Source organism: Oncorhynchus kisutch, linkage group LG5 (assembly GCF_002021735.2).
Source record: "Oncorhynchus kisutch isolate 150728-3 linkage group LG5, Okis_V2, whole genome shotgun sequence".
Classification (NCBI taxonomy): Eukaryota; Metazoa; Chordata; class Actinopteri; order Salmoniformes; family Salmonidae; genus Oncorhynchus; species Oncorhynchus kisutch.
Window position 1 is genome coordinate 40,460,572 of NC_034178.2, and position 21,594 is coordinate 40,482,165.

The 21,594-nt window shown below is 45.7% G+C and overlaps 1 protein-coding gene across 3 annotated transcripts in view; it reads left to right on the forward strand.

Annotated features, from left to right (window-relative positions):
• Positions 1–21,594, forward strand: part of LOC109891032 (membrane-associated guanylate kinase, WW and PDZ domain-containing protein 3) — a 137,673-nt gene that overhangs the window by 110,208 nt on the left and 5,871 nt on the right. For 2 of the 3 annotated variants that reach the window (XM_031825054.1, XM_031825053.1), the window contains exons 4-19: positions 1,445–1,651; positions 3,251–3,419; positions 4,289–4,368; positions 5,059–5,116; positions 6,409–6,515; positions 9,398–9,589; positions 10,401–11,018; positions 13,334–13,365; positions 13,982–14,144; positions 14,415–14,521; positions 14,624–14,816; positions 14,924–15,109; positions 15,348–15,533; positions 15,683–15,779; positions 15,980–16,085; positions 16,300–16,437. In XM_031825054.1, the coding sequence (XP_031680914.1) occupies positions 1,445–1,651; positions 3,251–3,419; positions 4,289–4,368; positions 5,059–5,116; positions 6,409–6,515; positions 9,398–9,589; positions 10,401–11,018; positions 13,334–13,365; positions 13,982–14,144; positions 14,415–14,521; positions 14,624–14,816; positions 14,924–15,109; positions 15,348–15,533; positions 15,683–15,779; positions 15,980–16,085; positions 16,300–16,437 (2,639 nt within the window). The remainder of the gene's footprint in view (positions 1–1,444; positions 1,652–3,250; positions 3,420–4,288; positions 4,369–5,058; positions 5,117–6,408; positions 6,516–9,397; positions 9,590–10,400; positions 11,019–13,333; positions 13,366–13,981; positions 14,145–14,414; positions 14,522–14,623; positions 14,817–14,923; positions 15,110–15,347; positions 15,534–15,682; positions 15,780–15,979; positions 16,086–16,299; positions 16,438–21,594) is intronic. The other variant, XM_020483294.2, reaches the window with a different exon arrangement.

Here is a 21,594-nt window from a genome sequence, read left to right on the forward strand (position 1 = left end):
AGAGAAAGCTGTTTTTAAGCATGTCTTCTATAACAGATCTATTTGTAATGTTTCAATTGTAATAGGTGGAGATCAAAGGTTTGTAAGATGAGAACAAGCACAGTTCAAATGAAAAGGAGATCAAGTTTATAGAGAGTAATACATTTGCTAAAAATCCATATTTCCCAGTGGCATCTTTCCCCGGTTCTTTAATTAAGCTGCTTATGAATTATGAATAGACTCTGTCTAATCATACAGTAAATGTTTGACCTTAAAATAAAAAATTGCCAAAACATAATTCCATAATGCTCCCATGAACAGATTCAGATCTGGGAACTGCTTAGCAAACAAATAAACATAAACATTTTGGGCATCTCAAATCAGTATCGAATCAGTATGTACATAATTCATTATCGTAACGAAGGTTGAATAATTATGTTTTCTGTGCATAAATGTAGTTAGCCAGAGTGTTCAACCGCTAGTCAGAGATTGATCACCCTATGAGCTAAATTAGCCAATGATTTAACAAAGTTAAGCTCCTATACGGTACTGTTATCTTCACTGACTATTTATAGGCAGTATCACAAGGTTTTTATTCACCAGGAGAAAAACACTTTTCAGAGATCGTTAATTGGGGGGGGGGGGAGGCACAGCCAGGATGAAAGGTTCTCCCGTTAAACAGATCACACTGTTCATGGCACGCTCATGTATAATGGAGGAGTCTATAGTGGTCACATGTAGTTTACGATGGGTCAATCAGTAAGGCTTGTCTGAATGGCTCGCGTTAACTTCATACAGTAAGCATAATATAATTCACATCGTTTCCTATTCTACGGGCATAGTGGGAATGTATGTGATAGTGTTTACAAACGTATCATCATTAGCCTCTTCTCTCCTTCTCTTTTCTATTAGCCACGTGCGGAATGTCATTCACCTACTTACCTTATAGCCTATGAGCACAGCCCAATAATACACATTTCTCACGCTTTCTGTTTAACCTGTTATCACATTTCATTTCTGGACATTAAAACTTATCCAGCAAAATGTACTGACAACCCTTCACCTCCCCACCACCAGCTAAGCCCCGTCATTGGAAATCCTTTCTTCCAGCTGGGGGGTTTCCATGCCAGCTGCCGCCCATAGAGCTAACTGCCATCAAAGCATCTGGCTCCGAGGATCTTACTTCGGAGATGAGGCCACTCCCTAAACAATTTTAATAAACTTTCATATTGCATTTTGCCGCTGTTGTTCATTCAGTTAAGCCTTAAACACGATTGAAATGTAGGACCGTGTTTACAAGATTGTGGTCCCATTACTTTACCAGTTCTTGTTCAGATGGCCTCAATGCACAATAACTGCCTATGTCTTACCAGGGCTGCATAGTAGCTACAGGGATGGCTGAGAAAAGGGAACTTGTTAGACACTCATCTCTCTCTGACCCCCCCCCCCCCCCCTCTATCTCCAGGTAACTACTATGGGACCCCCAAGCCCCCAGCAGAGCCCACCCTGGTGCAGCCTGACCTGGTGGATCAGGTGCTGTTTGATGAGGACTATGACAACGAGGTCCAGCGTAAACGGACCACCTCCGTCAGCAAAATGGACAGGAAGGACAGTGTGGTCCCTGAGGAGGAGGACGATGATGAGAGGCCACCTCTGTCCAATGGCCTCCCAGGTCAGTACATCTCACACTCAAACCCCCTCTCCTTCCCTTTCTCTCTTTGCTCAGGATAGTCCCCTTTTGTACATCTCTTAGTCCTTTTTCAAATATCTTTCTACTTTTAGATGTACATTATTATGACTATGGACTATATCATATTTCTACTCTATAACGTAATTCTGCTCTATACTATACATATTGACCTATGATCTAGGAGCTGTGATCACCTTCCCCATTATTCCCAGTTTGTGCTATCTGTCTGTTTGTGTTATCCAACCATGCTCTGTCTATATAGCCAGACACTTCCCACACCAAAGCCATGCCTAAAGCACATCCAGTATCAGTAACACCTTCTACTGTAGTGCAGGTCACCTTGGACAAGAGACTCCATGAGACTCCATGTGTGTGATCAATCAGGACTCCTCTCTCAAAGGATCTGGGCTGTCTTTGATGTGCCCAAGGATAGCCTGATTCCAACAGAAATGGCTTACAAGTCTTTTTATGTAAAATACATCACATTTCTGCTGTACTGCAGTCATGTTGGGGTTGTTCTGAACTTTTCATTCCAAACCAACCATATATGGAAACAATTATGAACAGGTCAGAAGGTTTATGGAAAAAGTGAGTGCAATGGCCTGACTGAACTTCCCTGGTCTCTGTGTTGAAGACAAACCCTGATCCCTGCCTGACTTCCTGTATGTGTCTAGTACAGTCAGTGTGGTGTGGGCTCTCAGGCTCTCACCCTTCTGTGAACTGTCTCTGATGACCTCAGCTCTCCTCAAGGCTGGCTATGGTGCATGGTATTTACATGAAGCCAGTCAGAACATCCGCAGATCCTGTGTGTGTGTGTGTTTGTGTGTGTGCGCATGTACATGCGTGGATGAAGTCAGATTAGCATAAGCGGTTGACGTCAGACTCATTTGCCAGTTCCTCCCCATCCTTCAAGCTAACAAGTAAATAAACAATCTGTTGGAAATACCAGCAAATCCCATGGATGTAGTAGTGTGTTAACTATTTACTCAAATACAGAAGCACATGCACAAACTTGACATGCTCATGGGCTGCCTGTATCAGCTCTGTGGTATACACTAGAAGAAGCTGTTTTGTGTTGAGCCTCATTGTATCATATGCTTGTGCAGAGGTTAGCATTACACAAAAACAGTCCCTCAATTAGAAGACCCTTGGGTATAAGTTTCATTTGGTAGCTTTTTGTACCCTGGAGAGCCTTTGTTGTCTATGCTCATGTTGATTGTGATGCTTTTATTGCAGTTCTCATTCAAATAATAAATAAAAAGTATAGAAATAACTATAAAGACAGTATTATTGTACCAAATAGCCTCAAGCTAAAATGTCATTTTTACTGTGAATCCTCAGTTACTACAGTATATCATTGAAACCCAGGGGGTGTACACACATATGCATAAACACGCTTACACGTACATGCAAATGCAAAACAGTGCCTTGGTGAACAGAACACACGATCTCTTGCATGCAAATCCTTTACCGACATCAAACCCTCCTTCCTCCCGCTGCAGCTGGGAGAACAGGATGAGGCTTGAGGTGTCCATGCAGGACTAACCTTCTGCTGTTTCTCTCGCACTCTCTCTCTTTCAGAGCATAAAGAGGGGGCATCATGGAGGAAGGCGGTGCCCAGCTACACCCAGTCCAGCAGTGCAATGGACTTCCGTACGTGGAGCTCTCTGCCCCGCGACGACAGCCTGGAACCACTGCCTCTCAACTGGGAGATGGCCTACACCGAGACGGGCATGGTCTACTTCATAGAGTGAGTACTGCAACAGCACCCATATATCCACTCAGGGACAGGACAAAGAGACATCCTTGAGTCGACTGAGTCCTGGTTGTTTAAACTCTGCTACACTGTAGATACAGAGAGTTCAAGGCTCCTCCCAAAAAATGCTGAGTTTATGCTTAATAGAGTTTCATGCTAAATAATTAAATAAATGTCAGAAATGTAGGTAATCGTTTTTTAATGACACAAGACACTTACTTCTGCTCTGGACTGAATGTTGAATGTTACGTTACAGGTGATGCAATAAATGGCTATATCTGATCAGCATCGTGCAAAGTATCATACAATTGTTGGTTAGATTAGTGAAGCACACAGCACACGTGTTACATAAGCCATGTCAAACAGACAGTGGATTTAAGTTAGTTAGTTAAACAAGCCAAGGCCTGGACTGGTGTGGGTCTCTTTAAAATCCACTCATATTGACTCAATGTTTACTCCAAAAATGATAGCCCTAGCCTACATAATTGTTGCAAAAGTGTTTCTAGTCTGAGCTCATTTACTTGGTGGTTTCTCTTCAAGAAAACGTCAGCAGTTTTCCTGACCAATCAATTATGTGTTTTAGGAATGATTGAGTAAATATAGCTCTCCCAGAGGCCCTTGAGTTGTTTGAGAACAGGCTTCCAGCTGATCTTGTCTGAAGTCACCACATGTCATAATGAATACTGTGTTTCAGTTTTTCCCTCATTTGAATAAAAAGCAGGATGAATTACTTGGTCAAGAAGTTATTTGTAACTTGTGTAACTTTGTTGGTGGGTACATGACAGTCTATTTTCCACTGATGCAAATATCAGTGTCAGTAGCTGGCTCGGTTTTTGAATGTTTCTCTTATCTGCCCTTCACAGTCACAACAGCAAGACCACCACCTGGCTGGACCCCCGCCTAGCCAAGAAAGCCAAGCCCCCGGAGAAGTGTGAGGATGGAGGTAAGGCTTCAGGACCTTAGTGGACCACACAGTACATGCGTACATAAAGATCTTACAGCTACCACTACTACTACTGCTACTTCTACTACTGTACTAGTACACACATGCAGTTTTACACATGGTTATGCCCCCCAGCCCATGCCTTACAGCATACTGTGCCCACTCATTTGCCCGTCCATTCCCAGGGTGTGTGGCTGTGATGTGGGCTAAGTGTAGGGAGAGAGTGGGGGGTACGAGGGAGACACAGGACCCTGGTCGGTTGTTTCTAATGGATTTTTAAAGGCAGGCAGAATGCTAGTTGGTGTGCTGCCTCTGAAAAGCATCTCCAAAGCTCTCTCTTGCGTGAAGAGCGTTTTTTTGTGGGCTTCATTTTCTCACCAGAGTTTGATGTACAGTACAGCAGCCATTCCAGCCAGGCTGCCTGCGAAAACTGCAAAATGTCAATGGGGGCTTTTTTCATGCCCATTTTCTCATGCTTAACTTCCCTGGTGGGAAGAAAAGAAAGCAAACGTGTTATTCGTCTTATACCTGGAAACTCCAGTATCGCCAACTGTAATGTGTGCATAAGCTTTTTGTCTCGTGTCTGCTGGTCTCTTCTCATCACTATGCCCTGTTATCCTGCAGTACTGTACATTTGCATGTTTTGTGTGATAGTAGTTGAACACAATGCATCTCTTCCTGTATCCACAGAGCTTCCGTATGGCTGGGAGGAAATAGAGGACCCACAGTATGGAACATATTATGTAGAGTAAGTCTGTTCACTCTGCCACCACATGAATATCTGATATATTCCCCAGCAATACCATAGATCATAAACTAACTATAGGTACAGTATACATTATGTATAGGCAGCAGGGATATCATGTGTTACTAGACATGTGGTGTACTGCTCGGGAACCATACATTTGAGAACAATACTATTCCATGATCAAGACTCTTGTATTGGTTTTTCAGTGGGTGGTAAACAGAAGCTCTGTTGGTAACATCACATTCACCCAGGTGAAAACACAGCAATGATTGTGAGTGTTTGTGTACAGAAGGTGTTCTGGCTGCCCCAGCGAGACATCTCTGAAACCCAGCCATTATAGCAGCAGTAGGTATAGGAGGAGGGTTGTGAGAGTTATCAAGGAGGGAAGGAGAGGGAAAGGTGGCTGTTGTGATGACAAGGAAATTAAACGCTTGCTTTGTTTTATTACTGGTATTACATAAGGGTCCCTCCTAGGTAGAGGCTGTGTGTGAGAGAGAGGAACCCATACTGTTTGTTTCAAAGGCAAATGGACAGGGGACGTTTTGCCGCCGGTGTTCCAGTTCAAAATTAACTCTGTGTAAAACAATGGCTTTGTTATGCCAGAGGGACAGACTGTTTACATTGTTAAAGACAAGAAAAAGTAGTCAGAAGTTCATTTCTAGTTTTATTCAACTAACATGGAATCACTGGTCACTTTAATAATGGAACACTAGTCACTTTATAATGTTTACATACTGTTTTACTCATGTCATATGTATATACTGTATTCCACTCCGACATTGCTCATCCTAATAATTATATATTTCTTAATTCCATTCTTTAACTTCTAGATGTGTGTATTGTTGTGAATTGTTAGATACTACTGCACTATTGGAGCTAGGAACACAAGCATTTCGCTACACATGCAATAACATCTGCTAAATATGTGTATGTGACCAATACAATGGGATTTGATTGATTTGAACAGTCCAAACATTAGGCATAGACATGAAGAGGACACTAACCCCCTTGCATCTGTATAGACTTGCTATCAACAGCTCAAAGAAGAAACACTGGGAAAGCTATGGAAACATACCTATTGTTAATGGATTGAGAATTAATGTATAGTGCCTTATATCACCCCAGTGAATTCTAAGACATGCTATAACCATTCATAACAGTGCTTTCATCATGAATCACACACAGGTGGTCTGCAGAATTCCACACAGATGGTTCAAGGGATCTTGTATGTGTCTGTGTCAGTAAATTTGTGTCTACAATTTTAATCACATAATAGATTGTTTCTGTTTCAGTCACATCAACCAGAGAACCCAGTTTGAGAACCCAGTCCTGGAGGCTAAGAGGAAGCTGAGCCAGGAGACTACTGCCACTATCCAGCAGGGGGCACCACCTCCCCCAGGTAAACATTAGTCACCTCCCTTTGTCTTCACCTCACTCCTTCTTCAGCTCTGGACAGCTTTCTTAAGGCTGTTATATATCTAAACTCAACAATGAGCTTCCATGATTGCATATTGACCTCCTACATGTTAAATTGGTTTGCAGTGGTGGAAAATGTAGCAGCCATGACCTCGCTCATGGTTGTAGGAGAGTTATCATGTCAAGTGTTATCATTCATGAATAGCTGTTCAAAAGTAGCCATGTATGATCTACTCTGTGTCCAAGGGAAGGCAAGTTCTCTATACTCATGCCAGAGTTGGCATGTAAGACAAGCCACTCTTCTGCCATAATAAACAATATGAATTAAATATGCTTTCATTACAATGGATGTATAATACATGACAGTGCAGGGAGTACAGCTTGACATTCATGTTCTGCTGCTGAGGAGTTCACAAATGGGTTGGTTGAGAGGAGGAGGGAAGGGGAGCGGCTGTGATAGCTGTTGGAACAGCACATCTTAATAAGTGCCAAGCATAACAAGACATCTCTCAACTAGTTAACTTGCTATTACTATCCAGGTGGGGAGGGATTGAGACAGCCATCTTCCCTGTGATTTCACCATGTTGTGGGTTGTCAGAAGGTTACTATGATGTAACCAAAACAATGGCAGTTGCACCTCAGGCTACCGAGAGTTTTCCAAGCTCAGAGATTCCCAGAGAAAGTAATGCAACATCGAGGTCCGTCTGCAGTGTTTACCAAGGATCTGAGTGGAGACCATCAGACCTCAACTTGGATTGACCTTTTAGAAATTCCTAAAGGTCCCTTACCAACAGTCATCTTCAACAACATGTGGGACTACAGATTCCCACAGTGCAGTACTATACCTTCTGGACCTACTGACCTTGGTCTATTACTGTATTTTTGGGTTTAGAGTTTGCAATAAAGGCATTTCACTGTATTTTTGCACGTGACAATAAAACTTGAAACTGAAGCTATGTATCAGACCAGACCCTGGCTGTTTAGGTGACATGGTTACTGGTAGGTCTGGCACAATTACCATACTGTATAACCATGTAACCGACGGTTATGGATGAAAACTGTCATGAAAATAAAATAACCGTCATAACTGTTGTGTGTGTGTGTGTGTGTGTGTGTGTGTGTGTGTGTGTGTGTGTGTGTGTGTGTGTGTGTGTGTGTGTGTGTGTGTGTGTGTGTGTGTGTGTGTGTGTGTGTGTGTGTGTGTGTGTGTGTGTGTGTGTGTGTGTGGAACGAACCACTGACTGAAAACGTGACGACCGGGCATATGTGCAGCAGTTGAGTCCGTTTTGGCTGTAACATGGGACTCCTAATAACGTGATTAAACGTTTTTTTCTCCTTGATGAAACAAGCAAACTAGTCTTCCGTTGTCTAGGCAGCAACAGCACACATAGAATTCTAGCACATGCAGTCAGGAGCGGAAGAGATGAGAACATTTGCACACCAAAAAATGCTATTTGAACAGTTATTACGGAAACGCTGCCATTTGGCTGGCCAATTATGGTCATACAAAACTCCATGATCGGCACTGCCCTAGTTGCTGGTTTATTTGAACTGAAGGCCTATGAGATGCTCTTTAAGCAGTGTTTTGACAAGGCTCCCCACTCCAGCCTGCCTAGAGCCCTAGTAATCCCTCTGCATTTCAACTAGACTGACACTGACAGCCTTATATAGCTATTATTTATCTCCACCCTTTTAACCTCTACCAGCAGCTTCATTTTCATTCAGATGAACAAGACTGTCTGTGGTCATGTTGACTGATGTCTGTGGTGAATTGTACCAAACATTATACACATCATGGCTGTTGAGAATGATTTGGGTTCCTCTGTTCTGGCCTTCAAATGCTGTCAGCATTTCATCACATAGAGATCTCTGGAGTCTAATACACACACACGCACGCATGCACACACACACAAACACGCACACGCACACATGTTAAATGACAAATTGGTTATCACTGTCACAGTTTGAAAAGCAAGATCCCCATGAGTTCATCATGTGATTATGAATGTGATTATGTAAATAAGATGATCTTGATCTATTGAGCAGGGCAGCTAGATTCCATCCGCATTGTATTGAATCCCCCTCAGCTCTGAGCTGCACTATGGGCCATACAGTACCATACAGTCATCACAGGGCTGTTTTGCTCTATCGTATAGGACTGGAATGTACCTGAGACAGTGAAGCTGGGAGAAAAGATGGTATGCTTCTGCTATAAAGTGCTGATAGGACAGTAAAGCCAGTGAGGTAAAAGCTCAGCTGGTCCATTTAATGCTGTGTGACCCTGACAGCCTGTTATTTACTGGACTGTGTGTCCACGGTCGTACGAGGGGATATTTATGCTGCCAATGACCTCATGTTGTTCCTTACTAAAGTTATACAAGGCTCCCCTGACAAACCTCTTTTTCTGTCTCACTGGCTCTTTTGGGAGAACATGAGAAAGGGCCTCGTGCCTCACTGAACAATTTCGGAGGTGTTATGTCACTGTTTGAATCAACAGCATGTTAACGAATTCCACAATTCACATCAAATTACTAAGCTACTAAAGCTGTCATTAATGATTTTGTCTGTTAATGTTTTAGTCAAAGGGACTACTGTTTAGGGCAGCTTGCTGCGTTGACCTGGCAGGTAGTTCTTGTTGCAGTGTGGTTAATTGCTGACAAAAATGCATTTCGGGATGTTCGAAAGAGCATTTTAGCTATACTGTAGTGAATAATATTGTACCTAACTTGAGAGAGTTGCTATTTTTGTTAACGTTTGAAACGTTGTCTTGAGGTTGTTACTTTGTTACGATGTTGTTGTTTGTCACACCTTATTTAGCTATGCAACTTGCTCTAACTCTCCCACTCGTACACATTCACATTCCAGGTGAGCAGGTTGCATCCGGCTTCACCCCAGACCCGTCCCAGCTGCAGGGAGAGATGTTCCACACTGCTCTGAGGAAGAGCTCCCAGGGCTTTGGCTTCACCATTATCGGGGGCGACCGCCATGATGAGTTCCTGCAGGTGAAGAATGTCCTCAGCGACGGCCCTGCCGCCAACGATAAAAAGATTGCCTCCGGTGAGTAATACACTGCTGCGCTGAGCTGTGGAGAGCCACACACTTTCACCAGCTCAAAAGACAGCTAGTGAACCTAATGAAAGGCATGTTGGTCCCTATAGAGGGACTGCACTTACCCTAACACTTCCCTAAGAGATGCAAAAGAAAGAAAGAGCAAGAATTCTGTCAGTTTCATTTTCAAGGGAATCATTCTGTAGCAGGACAGGTTATGGTGGATTCTGTGTGTAGCCCTGTATCTCTGTTGCACACTCTGATCTTCCTTTAGCTTTGAGGCTATCTGGGGCTCTGCATCCTCAGCAGCTTTGCTTGTGTGAGCTGAGAGACCAACATGCCTTTCCTGTTTGACAACGGTTGCTGTTCTCTGGGCTGGCCGTCAGAGTGAGATGTAAAGGAAACATACCCGTCTCTCTCCTAATGATCTGCCTGGAAGCACTGCAAGTTGAGGTCTGTTAGAAGAATGGAGAGAGGGAGCAGAGGAGGGAGGGAGGGTAGGAGGGAGGTGGCAAGAAGAAGGGAGGTAAGTAGGACATGAGATGAAAGGGATGGGGGAGAGATGGGAGGACGAAGGAACGTGGAGAAGAGGGGGTGGCACCTGTTTGACAGTCAAGTCGAATAGAGGACTTTCTGATAGTGATGATCCATCTGAAAAATAATTCAGTCCGTTACAAATAAGAGAGTCACCTAACTAACAAGCAACTGTATTGCCATAACAACCATTACATCTCCCATGGGTAAGTCTGTATATGTTTACTGTTTACTAAGGCTAGTTTCCTCTCGCTCCTCTCCTCCCTCTCTGGTGTCCCCCCGCCAGGCGATGTGATCGTGGAGATTAACGGGACATGTGTGCTGGGGAAGACCCATCCTGAAGTGGTGCAGATGTTCCAGTCCATCCCAGTGAGTCAGTATGTTGACATGGTGCTGTGCCGCGGCTACCCACTGCCCCCAGACGTGGAGCCAGACAGTGAGGACCCACCTCCCCCACCTTCTCAGCCCCTGCAAGGGGGCGAGGTGGTGACGGCCGTTCCCCTCATCAACGGCCAGCCCCTGCTGGTGAAGGGTGACGTGCTGCACGGCTCCTCCCAGGAGCTGCACTACGTCACGACCGACGCCAGCGGACGGCCCGTGGTGGCTGCCCTGCCCAACGGGAGGCGTCCTGAGCAGGGGGGAACAGGCCTGTTGCAGCCCGAACTTGTGAGTGTGCACCTGGTGAAGGGCCCAGGCGGGTTTGGGTTTGCCATCGCAGACTGCCCCCTGGGCCAAAAGGTGAAGATGATCCTGGATGCCCAGTGGTGCCGCGGCCTGCTGAAGGGAGACGTGATCAAGGAGATCAACCGTCAGAATGTCCAGACACTAAGCCACGCCCAGGTGGTGGACATCCTCAAAGACCTGCAGGTGGGGAGCGAGGTCAACGTGCTGGTGCTCAGAGGAGGTGAGTCTTGTTAACGCTGCCATGTGTTACATAACACTAACACTGTGACTGTACTGCTGCGACATTACTTTTGCCATGGCATTAGTGTGATACAGTGATATCACTGTCAATGTGACCTCAAAAGTATCCCTGGGGAGGGAGGTCAATGTGCTGATACTGACAGGAGGTGAGAGAGTGGATCAACTACCACTCATTCACACACACCCACACACACTATGTTATGGAATCTTGGTGATGTCACTGTGTCTGCTGTAGGTGAACACGAGGGACTGTTGCTTCTTTGGCTTATACGATCGCATAGTAATGACAATTGTAGAGACCCCCTATGCAAACCAAACCACCCTTCACATGTACACTACATGACCAAAAGTATGTGGACCCCTGCTCGTTGAACATCTCATTTCAAAATCATGGGCATTAATATGGAGCTGGTCCACCTTTGCTGCTATAACAGCCTCCACTCTTCTGGGAAGGCTTTCCACTAGATGTTAGAACATTGCTGCGGGGACTTGTTTCCATTCAGCCACTAGAGCATTAGTGAGGTTGGGTACTGATTTTGTATGATTAGGCCTGGCTCGCAGTCGGCGTTCCAATTCATCCCATAGGTGTTCGATGGGGTTGAGGTAAGGGCTCGACAAACCATTTCTCGATGGACCTTGCTTTGTGCACAGTGGGCATTGTCATGCTGAAAAAGGAAATGGCCATCCCCAAATCGTCTAGAATGTCATTGTATGCTCTAGCATTAAGATTTCCCTTCACTGGAACTAAGGGGTCTAGCCCAAACCATGAAAAACAGACCCAGACCATTATTCCTCCTCCACCAAACGTTACAGTTGGCACTATGCATTGGGGCAGGTAGAGTTCTCTTGGCATCCGCCGAACGCAGATTCTTCTGTTGGACTGCCAGAGGGTGAAGCGTGATTCATCACTCCAGAGAACAGGTTTTACACAACTCCAGCCGACGCTTGGCATTGTGCATGGGGATCTTAGGCTTGAGTGCTGCTGCTCGGCCATGAAAACCCATTTCATATACAAAAGTCCACATACTTTTATATATACTGTATATTGTACCTTTCACATATCCCTCTAAACACCTCTATTTATGCACAGATCTCCCTGTACAGGATATACTGTATCGCAGTATATCCTGTATCCTGAACTGCGAAACTCTCTCTCTGTCAGGCGTTCATACTGCAGTCTGTTGCAGGCCTAGGAAGGGAAGTTACATAAGCAAGGGGCTCTGCTCTGCCTGCTCTGCTCCTGGGGAGTGAGGGAGGGGAAAGCACCCTTCAAAAGTCTCCCACATCTATCTCCCGCCATCCTGGGAAAATCGTACACAAGTCGATGAACCGGAATGTCTTTGATCATCATCAGAGGCGCAGAGGATTTCTGCATGCTTCTATATCCGTGGCCCTTAAAGAGCCAGAGCTAATCGCTGTATGGCACCCAGGGGCCCCAGGGGTCTCCCCCTCACAGTCCTCCTCCCTTCTTCTCTTTTCCTCTCTACACTTACACTCCCACCCTCCACCCCCTCAACCCTGTCCCTCCCACCCCACACACACAGAGCATGACCCTGCAGTTGGAGCAGCCTCCGCCTTATTCAGGCAGTCCAGCGGTGGAGCTAATGTCAGATTTAACCCTCATTAGAGATAGGCCCTTGGGTGAGAGGCAAAGGCCTGAGAGAGAGAGAGAGAGAGAGAGAGAGAGAGAGAGAGAGAGAGAGAGAGAGAGAAAAAAAAAACATACTGCATTCATCTTATTTAATATATGTCATGTCCTTGATTCTCGCAATGGAGCTGGATCTCCCGGTTACACCAGGGTCCATGAACCCTTTTACGCTTAGCAGACGAACAGTCTTCCTCTGTAGGCTTCCAGAGAAGTGCATGCTGGTAGATCCATTTAATGCTGGAGCCACATTAAGTGTGGGTACAATCTGAGCGTGAGAGATGAAACGTGTGGGTGTACTGTACAGTTGACAGTAGAAAGCATTATTGGTCATTGTATTTCATGCATGACTTTCTCTCTCTCTCTCTCTCTTGCTAACTCTCTATGCTATACTAGTCCTCCTTCATTTAGGTCCCCTCTCTCACATGGACATATCTCCTATTTGTCTTTAATAACACAGTGATGTCATGCCCTTTGATGGAGTATGCAACAGCACTGTTTTATACCTGCTGAGTCGAGACTATTTAAACACAGTTATTCCTTCACCCTTCTCGTTCTCTGTTAGGGAGGCAGTGCCATCTACTGGCTGATGTCTCATTTGTGCAAGGTTTTCTAAACATTCTCATGACTCATGCTCGTGTTTCTCACAGGTCAGACATCTCCTGTGAAGAGCCTGAAACCTGTGAGTAAAAGCAGACAATGTTCTATAATACTCTGTGTTTTACTATTGTATACCTTGGCACTTATCCCTCATTTTCATATTAAAGCCTTTTGTCCTTTAGCTAACCAGCAAGCCCCATTGCATCACATTAAATGATAACTACCAGTATAAATTTGAATATTGATTATGTTTCAGGCGGCCTCCTTTTGTTTGCTTTGAAAACGGTCTTAATTACTTCCATTCAGCATTCATTTTCTTAGCCTTTTGTCTGTGGATTGTAATGGTAATGAAGCATAGAAGCCTTTTTAGATAAGATTGTATATTCTTATGACAGCTTTAGATGAAGCTGGCCTTTTCCACAGAATAAGCCTGTCAGTGCCATAGGGAAATCTTCTTACGCCTGTGGATGTTAAATTGCATTCAAATCCCATTGGCCATTGGTTTACCATGAAACTAGCAGGGGTAATGTGAAGGCAATGTGGGAGCCAGCAGTGGAATGACCTTTCACTCCTTTAATATTCAATCACCATTACATCCTGTGCTATGTGTCTGGGTAATGAAGTATATATAGACTGTGTGGTCTTTAATGTGATCTAACTGTGCTGTGGCTGTGTCTGTGGCTCTGTGACCCCGTCAGAGGCAGGAGATGACAGCTAGCACAGAGACTCTGGACTGTGTTACAGACTCTGTCTCCCAGGCCCTTCCATACCATTCCAACACCTCAACCCTGCGCAACGACTCACCCAAACGGGACGCCACAGAGATGTACCTCAAGTCCAAGGCCCTGCTGGAGAGCAAGCGTGAGTGCACATCCACCGACAGAGTCTGGTTGTAGAGGAGGTCTAGTAACCTTATGCTCAGTTATATTCCATCCATAGTTCTGTAGTAGTAAATGGATGCCAGTGTTTCATTTATATGTTCATGACCGTCTATTAATGGTCACCCTACATTTGTGGATCCAGTATCAATGTGAGCTATAAGATAAGTCAGTGAGTTTACCCTGCTGACTGGATGATTGAATGGTGTTCACCTCTCTGATACCCTATCTAACCCCTGTGAACTGTCCACAGAGCCTCACACCAAGGACTTGGATGTGTTCATCAAGAGGGACCAGGAGACTGGCTTTGGCTTCCGTGTTCTGGGAGGAGAAGGTCCAGAGCAGCCAGTGAGTACCGAAGTATGAACTTCCTCCCTGTTAGATTATCTTTGTACTTTTTTAACACTATAGACAATGTTTGTTGAGTGTTTCTGACTCAGAGTATGACTCTCTCTTTGACAGGTGTATATTGGTGCCATCGTGCCCCTGGGTGCAGCTGAGAAGGATGGGCGTCTGAGGGCTGGTGATGAGCTCATAGGCATCGATGGAATCATGGTCAAGGGCCGTTCCCACAAGCAGGTTCTGGACCTGATGACCAACGCTGCCCGCAACGGTCAGGTCATGTTGACTGTGCGGAGGAAAGTCATCTACAGAGGTGAGCACTCACTGACTGCCTGGACCCTCTACGCCTTGGTCACTAAAACACACACACACACACATTTGATACTACTCTTCAGTCTTTACTCTCCATGTGTTTTTCAGATATGACTGAGGAGGAGGCAGGGCTCCACATGGCTCCAGTGTTGGTGAACGGCTCCCCCAGACTCCCTCGTATCCAGATGCCCAGCGTGCTGGACCACGAGTCTTTCGACATCACCCTCCACCGCAAGGACAGCGAGGGCTTCGGCTTCGTCATCCTCACCTCTAAGAGCAAGCCCCCGCTTGGAGGTGAGAATGGATTTGATGCCTAGCACCCCACTGCTTATCCCAGACACAACCACATACCAATCTCCTACTGTTCAAGCTAGACCAAGCCAATACAAATAATATAGCATCATATCACCCAAAGTATGGGACCAGAGTTTAAAGGAAAAAGAGTATTGAGTCCCTCACAGACCTATTGTATATTTCTGACTGAATCCATTGGGTGGGATGGGTGTGTTATCAGACATCTCTCTCTTTGCAGTGATTCCTCATAAGATTGGACGCATCATCGAAGGCAGCCCCACTGACCGCTGTGGCCTGCTGAACGTGGGCGACCGCATCTCAGCGGTCAACGGGCGGTCCATCGTGGGGCTGTCTCACAATGACATTGTTCAGCTAATCAAGGATGCTGGCAATGCTGTCACCCTCACCGTGGTCCCGGAGGATGGTAAGCATCACCAGTTGTATCACCCATGAGATGGGACTATGTTGGTCTCCCTGGTATTCCCAGCCATATACATGTACCTACTACTGTTTAGGATGGTTGGTTTGTGTTTGTGTCCTCATAATGGTTTGACTTGTATTTGTGCGTTCTAGAATACAAGGGTCCTCCCTCTGGAGCCAGCTCAGCCAAGCAGAGCCCTGCCCTTCAGCACAGAGCTATGGGTCATAGGTCAGCCATGCAGGAAGAGCGGTAAAGGCCCTGATCTTACTCATTAGTACACCAAAACATGGAATAAAACCCTGCTTCAGCATTTAGCAGAACAACCCAGAGACTTAAGTCTGAATGATTGATTGATTGCTTTGTTCTCTGTGCCCCCCAGCAGAGAAACTGCTGTGCATTATTAAAGATATACATATAGTAGTGTGACTGAATGCTGTTGTCTGTTCTAGTTATAACCTAGATCTGGAGGAGAAAAGGGAGGGAGTCACCTGGGCTGATTACAAAACTCTGCCTCTGAGCGAACAGGGAACAATGTGTGTTACAGGCCCTAAACAGGCAAGGCTCATTTTGTTATTTCTGTCATTGTTTGTGTAGAGTGTTTAGGGATTTTACATGAATTAAATTGACACGACTCAAAAAAAAACATTATAACTTACAGCTTAAGTTCGGTGTGTGTGTATTTGTGTGTGTGTCTCTCTGTCTATGTATGTGTGTCTGTGTGTGTGTGTGTGGTTATGTGTATGTGTGTTTGTACGCATGCGCCATTTAGGGCTGCATCACGGTGGAGCTGGACCGGGGGTCCCGGGGTTTTGGCTTCAGTCTGAGGGGAGGGACTGAGTACAACATGGGCCTGTACATCCTGAGACTAGCTGAGGAGGGGCCTGCTCTGCTGGACGGGAGAATCCACGTAAGTCTGACCCCCGGTGCCTTAGGAAATATCCACACACGTTACAGTTTACGTTATTCAATATCTTGAATAATAAAATGTCTAATAACATGGCTTGTTGCCTTTGGGGATTTGATCATCTAAATGTGTGATGTTTGTGTATGTTTATCGAAATGTAATGTTTGTGTATGTATGTAGGGCGGCAGGTAGCCTGGCAGTTAACCTCTCTGGGATATGTGGGACGGTAGCGTCCCACCCCGCCAACAGCCAGTGAAAGTGCAGGGCGCCAAATTCAAAACAACAAAAATCTCATAATTAAAATTCCTCACGCATACAAGTATTTCACACCATTTTAAAGATAATATTGTCATTAATCCAGCCACAGTCTCTAATTTCAAAAAGGCTTTACAGCGTAAGCACCACAAACAATTATGTTAGGTCACCACCAAGTCACAGAAAAACACGGCCATTTTTCCAGCCATTTTATTTCACCTTTATTTAACCAGGTAGGCTAGTTGAGAACAAGTTCTCATTTACAACTGCGACCTGGCCAAGATAAAGCATAGCAGTGTGAACAGACAACAACACAGAGTTACACATGGTGTAAACAATAAACAAGTCAATAACACAGTAGAGAAAAAAAAGAAAAAAAGAGTCTATATACATTGTGTGCAAAAAGGCATGAGGAGGTAGGCGAATAATTACAATTTAGCAGATTAACACTGGAGTGATAAATGATCAGATGGTCATGTGCAGGTAGAGATACTGGTGTGCAAAAGAGCAGAAAAGTAAATAAATAAAAACAGTATGAGGGTGAGGTAGGTAAATTGGGTGGGCTATTTACCGATGGACTATGTACAGCTGCAGCGATCGGTTAGCTGCTCAGATAGCAGATGTTTAAAGTTGGTGAGGGAGATAAAAGTCTCCAACTTCAGCGATTTTTGCAATTTGTTCCAGTCACAGGCAGCAGAGAAGTGGAAGGAAAGGTGGCCAAATGAGATGTTGGCTTTAGGGATGATCAGTGAGATACACCTGCTGGAGCGCGTGCTACGTGTGGGTGTTGCCATCATGAGCAGTGAACTGAGATAAGGCGGAGCTTTACCTAGCATGGACATGTAGATGACCTGGAGCCAGTGGGTCTGGCAATGAATATGTAGCGAGGGCCAGCCGACTAGCGCATACAGGTCGCAGTGGTGAGTGGTATAAGGTGCTTTAGTAACAAAACGGATGGCACTGTGATAAAACTGCATCCAGTTTGCTGAGTAGAGTACTGGAAGCTATTTTGTAGATGACATCGCCGAGGTCGAGGATCGGTAGGATAGTCAGTTTTAGTAGGGTAAGTTTGGCGGCGTGAGTGAAGGAGGGTTTGTTGCGGAATAGAAAGCCGACTCTAGATTTGATTTTAGATTGGAGATGTTTGATATGAGTCTGGAAGGAGAGTTTACAGTCTAGCCAGAGGTACTTATAGATGTCCACGTATTCTAGGTCGGAACCATCCAGGGTGGTGATGCTAGTCGGGCGTGCGGGTGAAGGCAGCGAATGGTTGAAAAGCATGCATTTGGTTTTACTAGCGTTTAAGAGCAGTTGGAGGCCACAGAAGGAGTGTTGTTTGGCATTGAAGCTCGTTTGGAGGTTAGATAGCATAGTGTCCAAGTAAGGGCCAGAAGTATACAGAATGGTACAGAATGGTATACAGAATGGTGTCGTCTGCGTATAGGTGGATCAGGGAATCGCCCGCAGCAAGAGCAACATCATTGATATATACAGAGAAAAGAGTCGGCCCGAGAATTGAACCCTGTGGCAGCCCCATAGAGACTGCCAGAGGACCGGACAACATGCCCTCCGATTTGACACACTGAACTCTGTCTGCAAAGTAGTTGGTGAACCAGGCAAGGCAGGCATTAGAAAAACCGAGGCTGCTCAGTCTGCCGATAAGAATATGGTGATTGACAGAGTCGAAAGCCTTGGCCAGGTCGATGGCTGCACAGTACTGTCTTTTATCAATGGCGGTTATGATATCGTTTAGTACCTTGAGCGTGGCTGAGGTGCATCCGTGACCGGCTCGGAAACCAGATTGCACAGCGGAGAAGGTACGGTGGGATTCGAGATGGTCAGTGATCTGTTTGTTGACTTGGCTTTCGAAGACCTTAGATAGGCAGGGCAGGATGAATATAGGTCTGTAACAGTTTGGGTCCAGGGTGTCTCCCCCTTTGAAGAGGGGGATGACTGCGGCAGCTTTCCAATCATTGGGGATCTCAGACGATATGAAAGAGAGGTTGAACAGGCTGGTAATAGGGGTTGCGACAATGGCGGCGGATAGTTTCAGAAATAGAGGGTCCAGATTGTCAAGACCAGCTGATTTGTACGGGTCCAGGTTTTGCAGCTCTTTCAGAACATCTGCTATCAGGATTTGGGTAAAGGAGAAGCTAGGGAGGCTTGGGTGAGTAGCTGCGGGGGGGCGGAGCTGTTGGCCGAGGTTGGAGTAGCCAGCAGGAAGGCATGGCCAGCCGTTGAGAAATGCTTGTTGAAGTTTTCGATTATCATGGATTTATCGGTGGTGGCCGTGTTACCTAGCCTCAGTGCAGTGGGCAGCTGGGAGGAGGTACTCTTGTTCTCCATGGACTTTACAGTGTCCCAGAACTTTTTGGAGTTAGAGCTACAGGATGCAAATTTCTGCTTTAAAAAGCTGGCCTTTGCTTTCCTGACTGACTGCGTGTATTGGTTCCTGACTTCCAGTTGCGTATCGCGGGGACTATTGCAGTCCGCCACAGGATGTTTTTGTGCTGGTCGAGGGCAGTCAGGTCTGGAGTGAACCAAGGGCTATATCTGTTCTTAGTTCTGCATTTTTTGAACAAAGCATGCTTATCTAAGATGGTGAGGAAGTAACATTTAAAGAATGACCAGGCATCCTCAACTGACGGGATGAGGTCAATATCCTTCCAGGATACCCGGGCCAGGTCGATTAGAAAGGCCTGCTCGCAGAAGTGTTTTAGGGAGAGTTTGACAGTGATGAGGGGTGGTCGTTTGACTGCGGACCCGTAGTGGATACAGGCAATGAGGCAGTGATCGCTGAGATCCTGATTGAAGACAGCCGAGGTGTATTTGGATGGCCAGTTGGTCAGGATGACGTCTATGAGGCTGCCCTTGTTTACAGATTTAGGGTTGTACCTGGTGGGTTCCTTGATGATTTGTGTGAGATTGAGGGCATCTAGCTTAGATTGTAGGACTGCTGGGGTGTTAAGCATATCCCAGTTTAGGTCACCTAACAGAACAAACTCTGAAGCTAGATGGGGGGCGATCAATTCACAAATGGTGTCCAGGGCACAGCTGGGAGCTGAGGGGGGTCGGTAGCAGGTGGCAACAGTGAGAGACTTATTTCTGGAGAGAGTCATTTTTAAAATTAGTAGTTCGAACTGTTTGGGTATGGACCTGGAAAGTATGACATTACTTTGCAGGCTATCTCTGCAGTAGACTGCAACTCCTCCCCCTTTGACAGTTCTATCTTGACGGAAAATGTTATAGTTGGGTATGGAAATCTCAGAATTTTTGGTGGCCTTCCTAAGCCAGGATTCAGACACGGCAAGGACATCAGGGTTGGCAGAGTGTGCTAAAGCAGTGAGTAAAACAAACTTAGGGAGGAGGCTTCTGATGTTGACATGCATGAAACCAAGGCTTTTTCGATCACATAAGTCAACAAATGAGGGTGCCTGGGGACATGCAGGGCCTGGGTTTACCTCCACATCACAAAGGAGGCGTAGTATGAGGGTGCGGCTAAAGGCTATCGAAACTGGTCGCCAGAGCGTTGGGGACAAAGAATAAAAGGAACAGATTTCTGGGCATGGTAGAATATATTTAGGGCATAATGCGCAGACAGGGGTATGGTGGGGTGCGGGTACAGCAGAGGTAAGGCCAGGCACTGGGTGATGATAAGAGAGGTTGTATTTCTGGACATGCTGGTTGTAATAGGTGAGGTCACTGCATGTGTGGGTGGTGGTACAAAGGAGGTATCAGAGGTATGAAGAGTGGAACTAGGGGCTCCATTGTAAACTAAAACAATGATAACTAACCTGAACAACAGTATACAAGGCATATTGACATTTGAGAGAGACATACAGCAAGGCATAAAGTAATCGCAGGTGTTGATTGGGAGAGCTAGCTAAAATAACAGGTGAGACAATAACAGCTAATCAGCGAACACAACAACAGCAGGTAAAATGGTGATAACTAGGCAGAGAGGGTTGGATTAACTACACACAGAGCTTGAGTTCGCTGCTGGGGCCGACAGATAAAAAATAAATAAACAGAATAGAGTACCGTGATTAATGGACAGTCCAGCAGGCATCAGCTATGTAGCCAAGTGATCATAGTGTCCAGAGGGCAGCAGTAGATGGAACAGGGAAGCCGCCGCTACGCTAGCACTCGGGCGACACAGCGTTTAAAGTTAGTAGCCCTCCGACGGAGGCCGGTTGAAGGCACAGCGGATGGAGTATTCGTCGGCAGACCAGTCGTGGTGGTGCGGTGGGGGGCCGTGTCGACAGTGAATCGAAGCCAGATGGCGAAAGAGGTATTGTAGAATTTAGTTTGCTAGCCGGGAGATGCGCCTGGCTCACAGCTAACTGGTGTTAGCTTCGTGGCAGTGGCGTTAGCCACTATAGCCAATCGGTAGCAGCGGTGAACCGGTGCCAAGGTCCAGAGTTTACAGCAAGGATCTGGTGGAGTATTGGGCTCTAGCCGTGTATGAGTGGGGTTCGGGTGAACAGCTGAGTAGGCCGGGAGGTGGGCCTCAGGGATAGGTTCGGTACTGGATGCCACGGTGAGTGCAAGCTAGCTGTGAGCTAGCTAGCTGCAAGCTGTGAGCTAGCTAGCTGCAAGCTAGCTGTGAAGATCACAAGTAGTGGTCCAGGGATTACGGCAGGAATCCGGCGTTGTTGTGGAGAGACAGTCCGATACTGGTAGACTGGCAAGTATTATCCAGGCTAAGAACAGGGCTGGTATCTGTGCAGAAGGTAAAAGCCTCTAGCAGTGGCTAACAATGACTAAATAGCTTGTAGCTAATTAGCTGGTTAGCTTCTGGAGGTTCTTGAATGTGTTTTAAAATTTAAAAAATTTAAAATAATAGCGATACTGTATCACATTGGGTGAGGCAGGTTACCGGAAGGTATAATCAAATTAAAAATC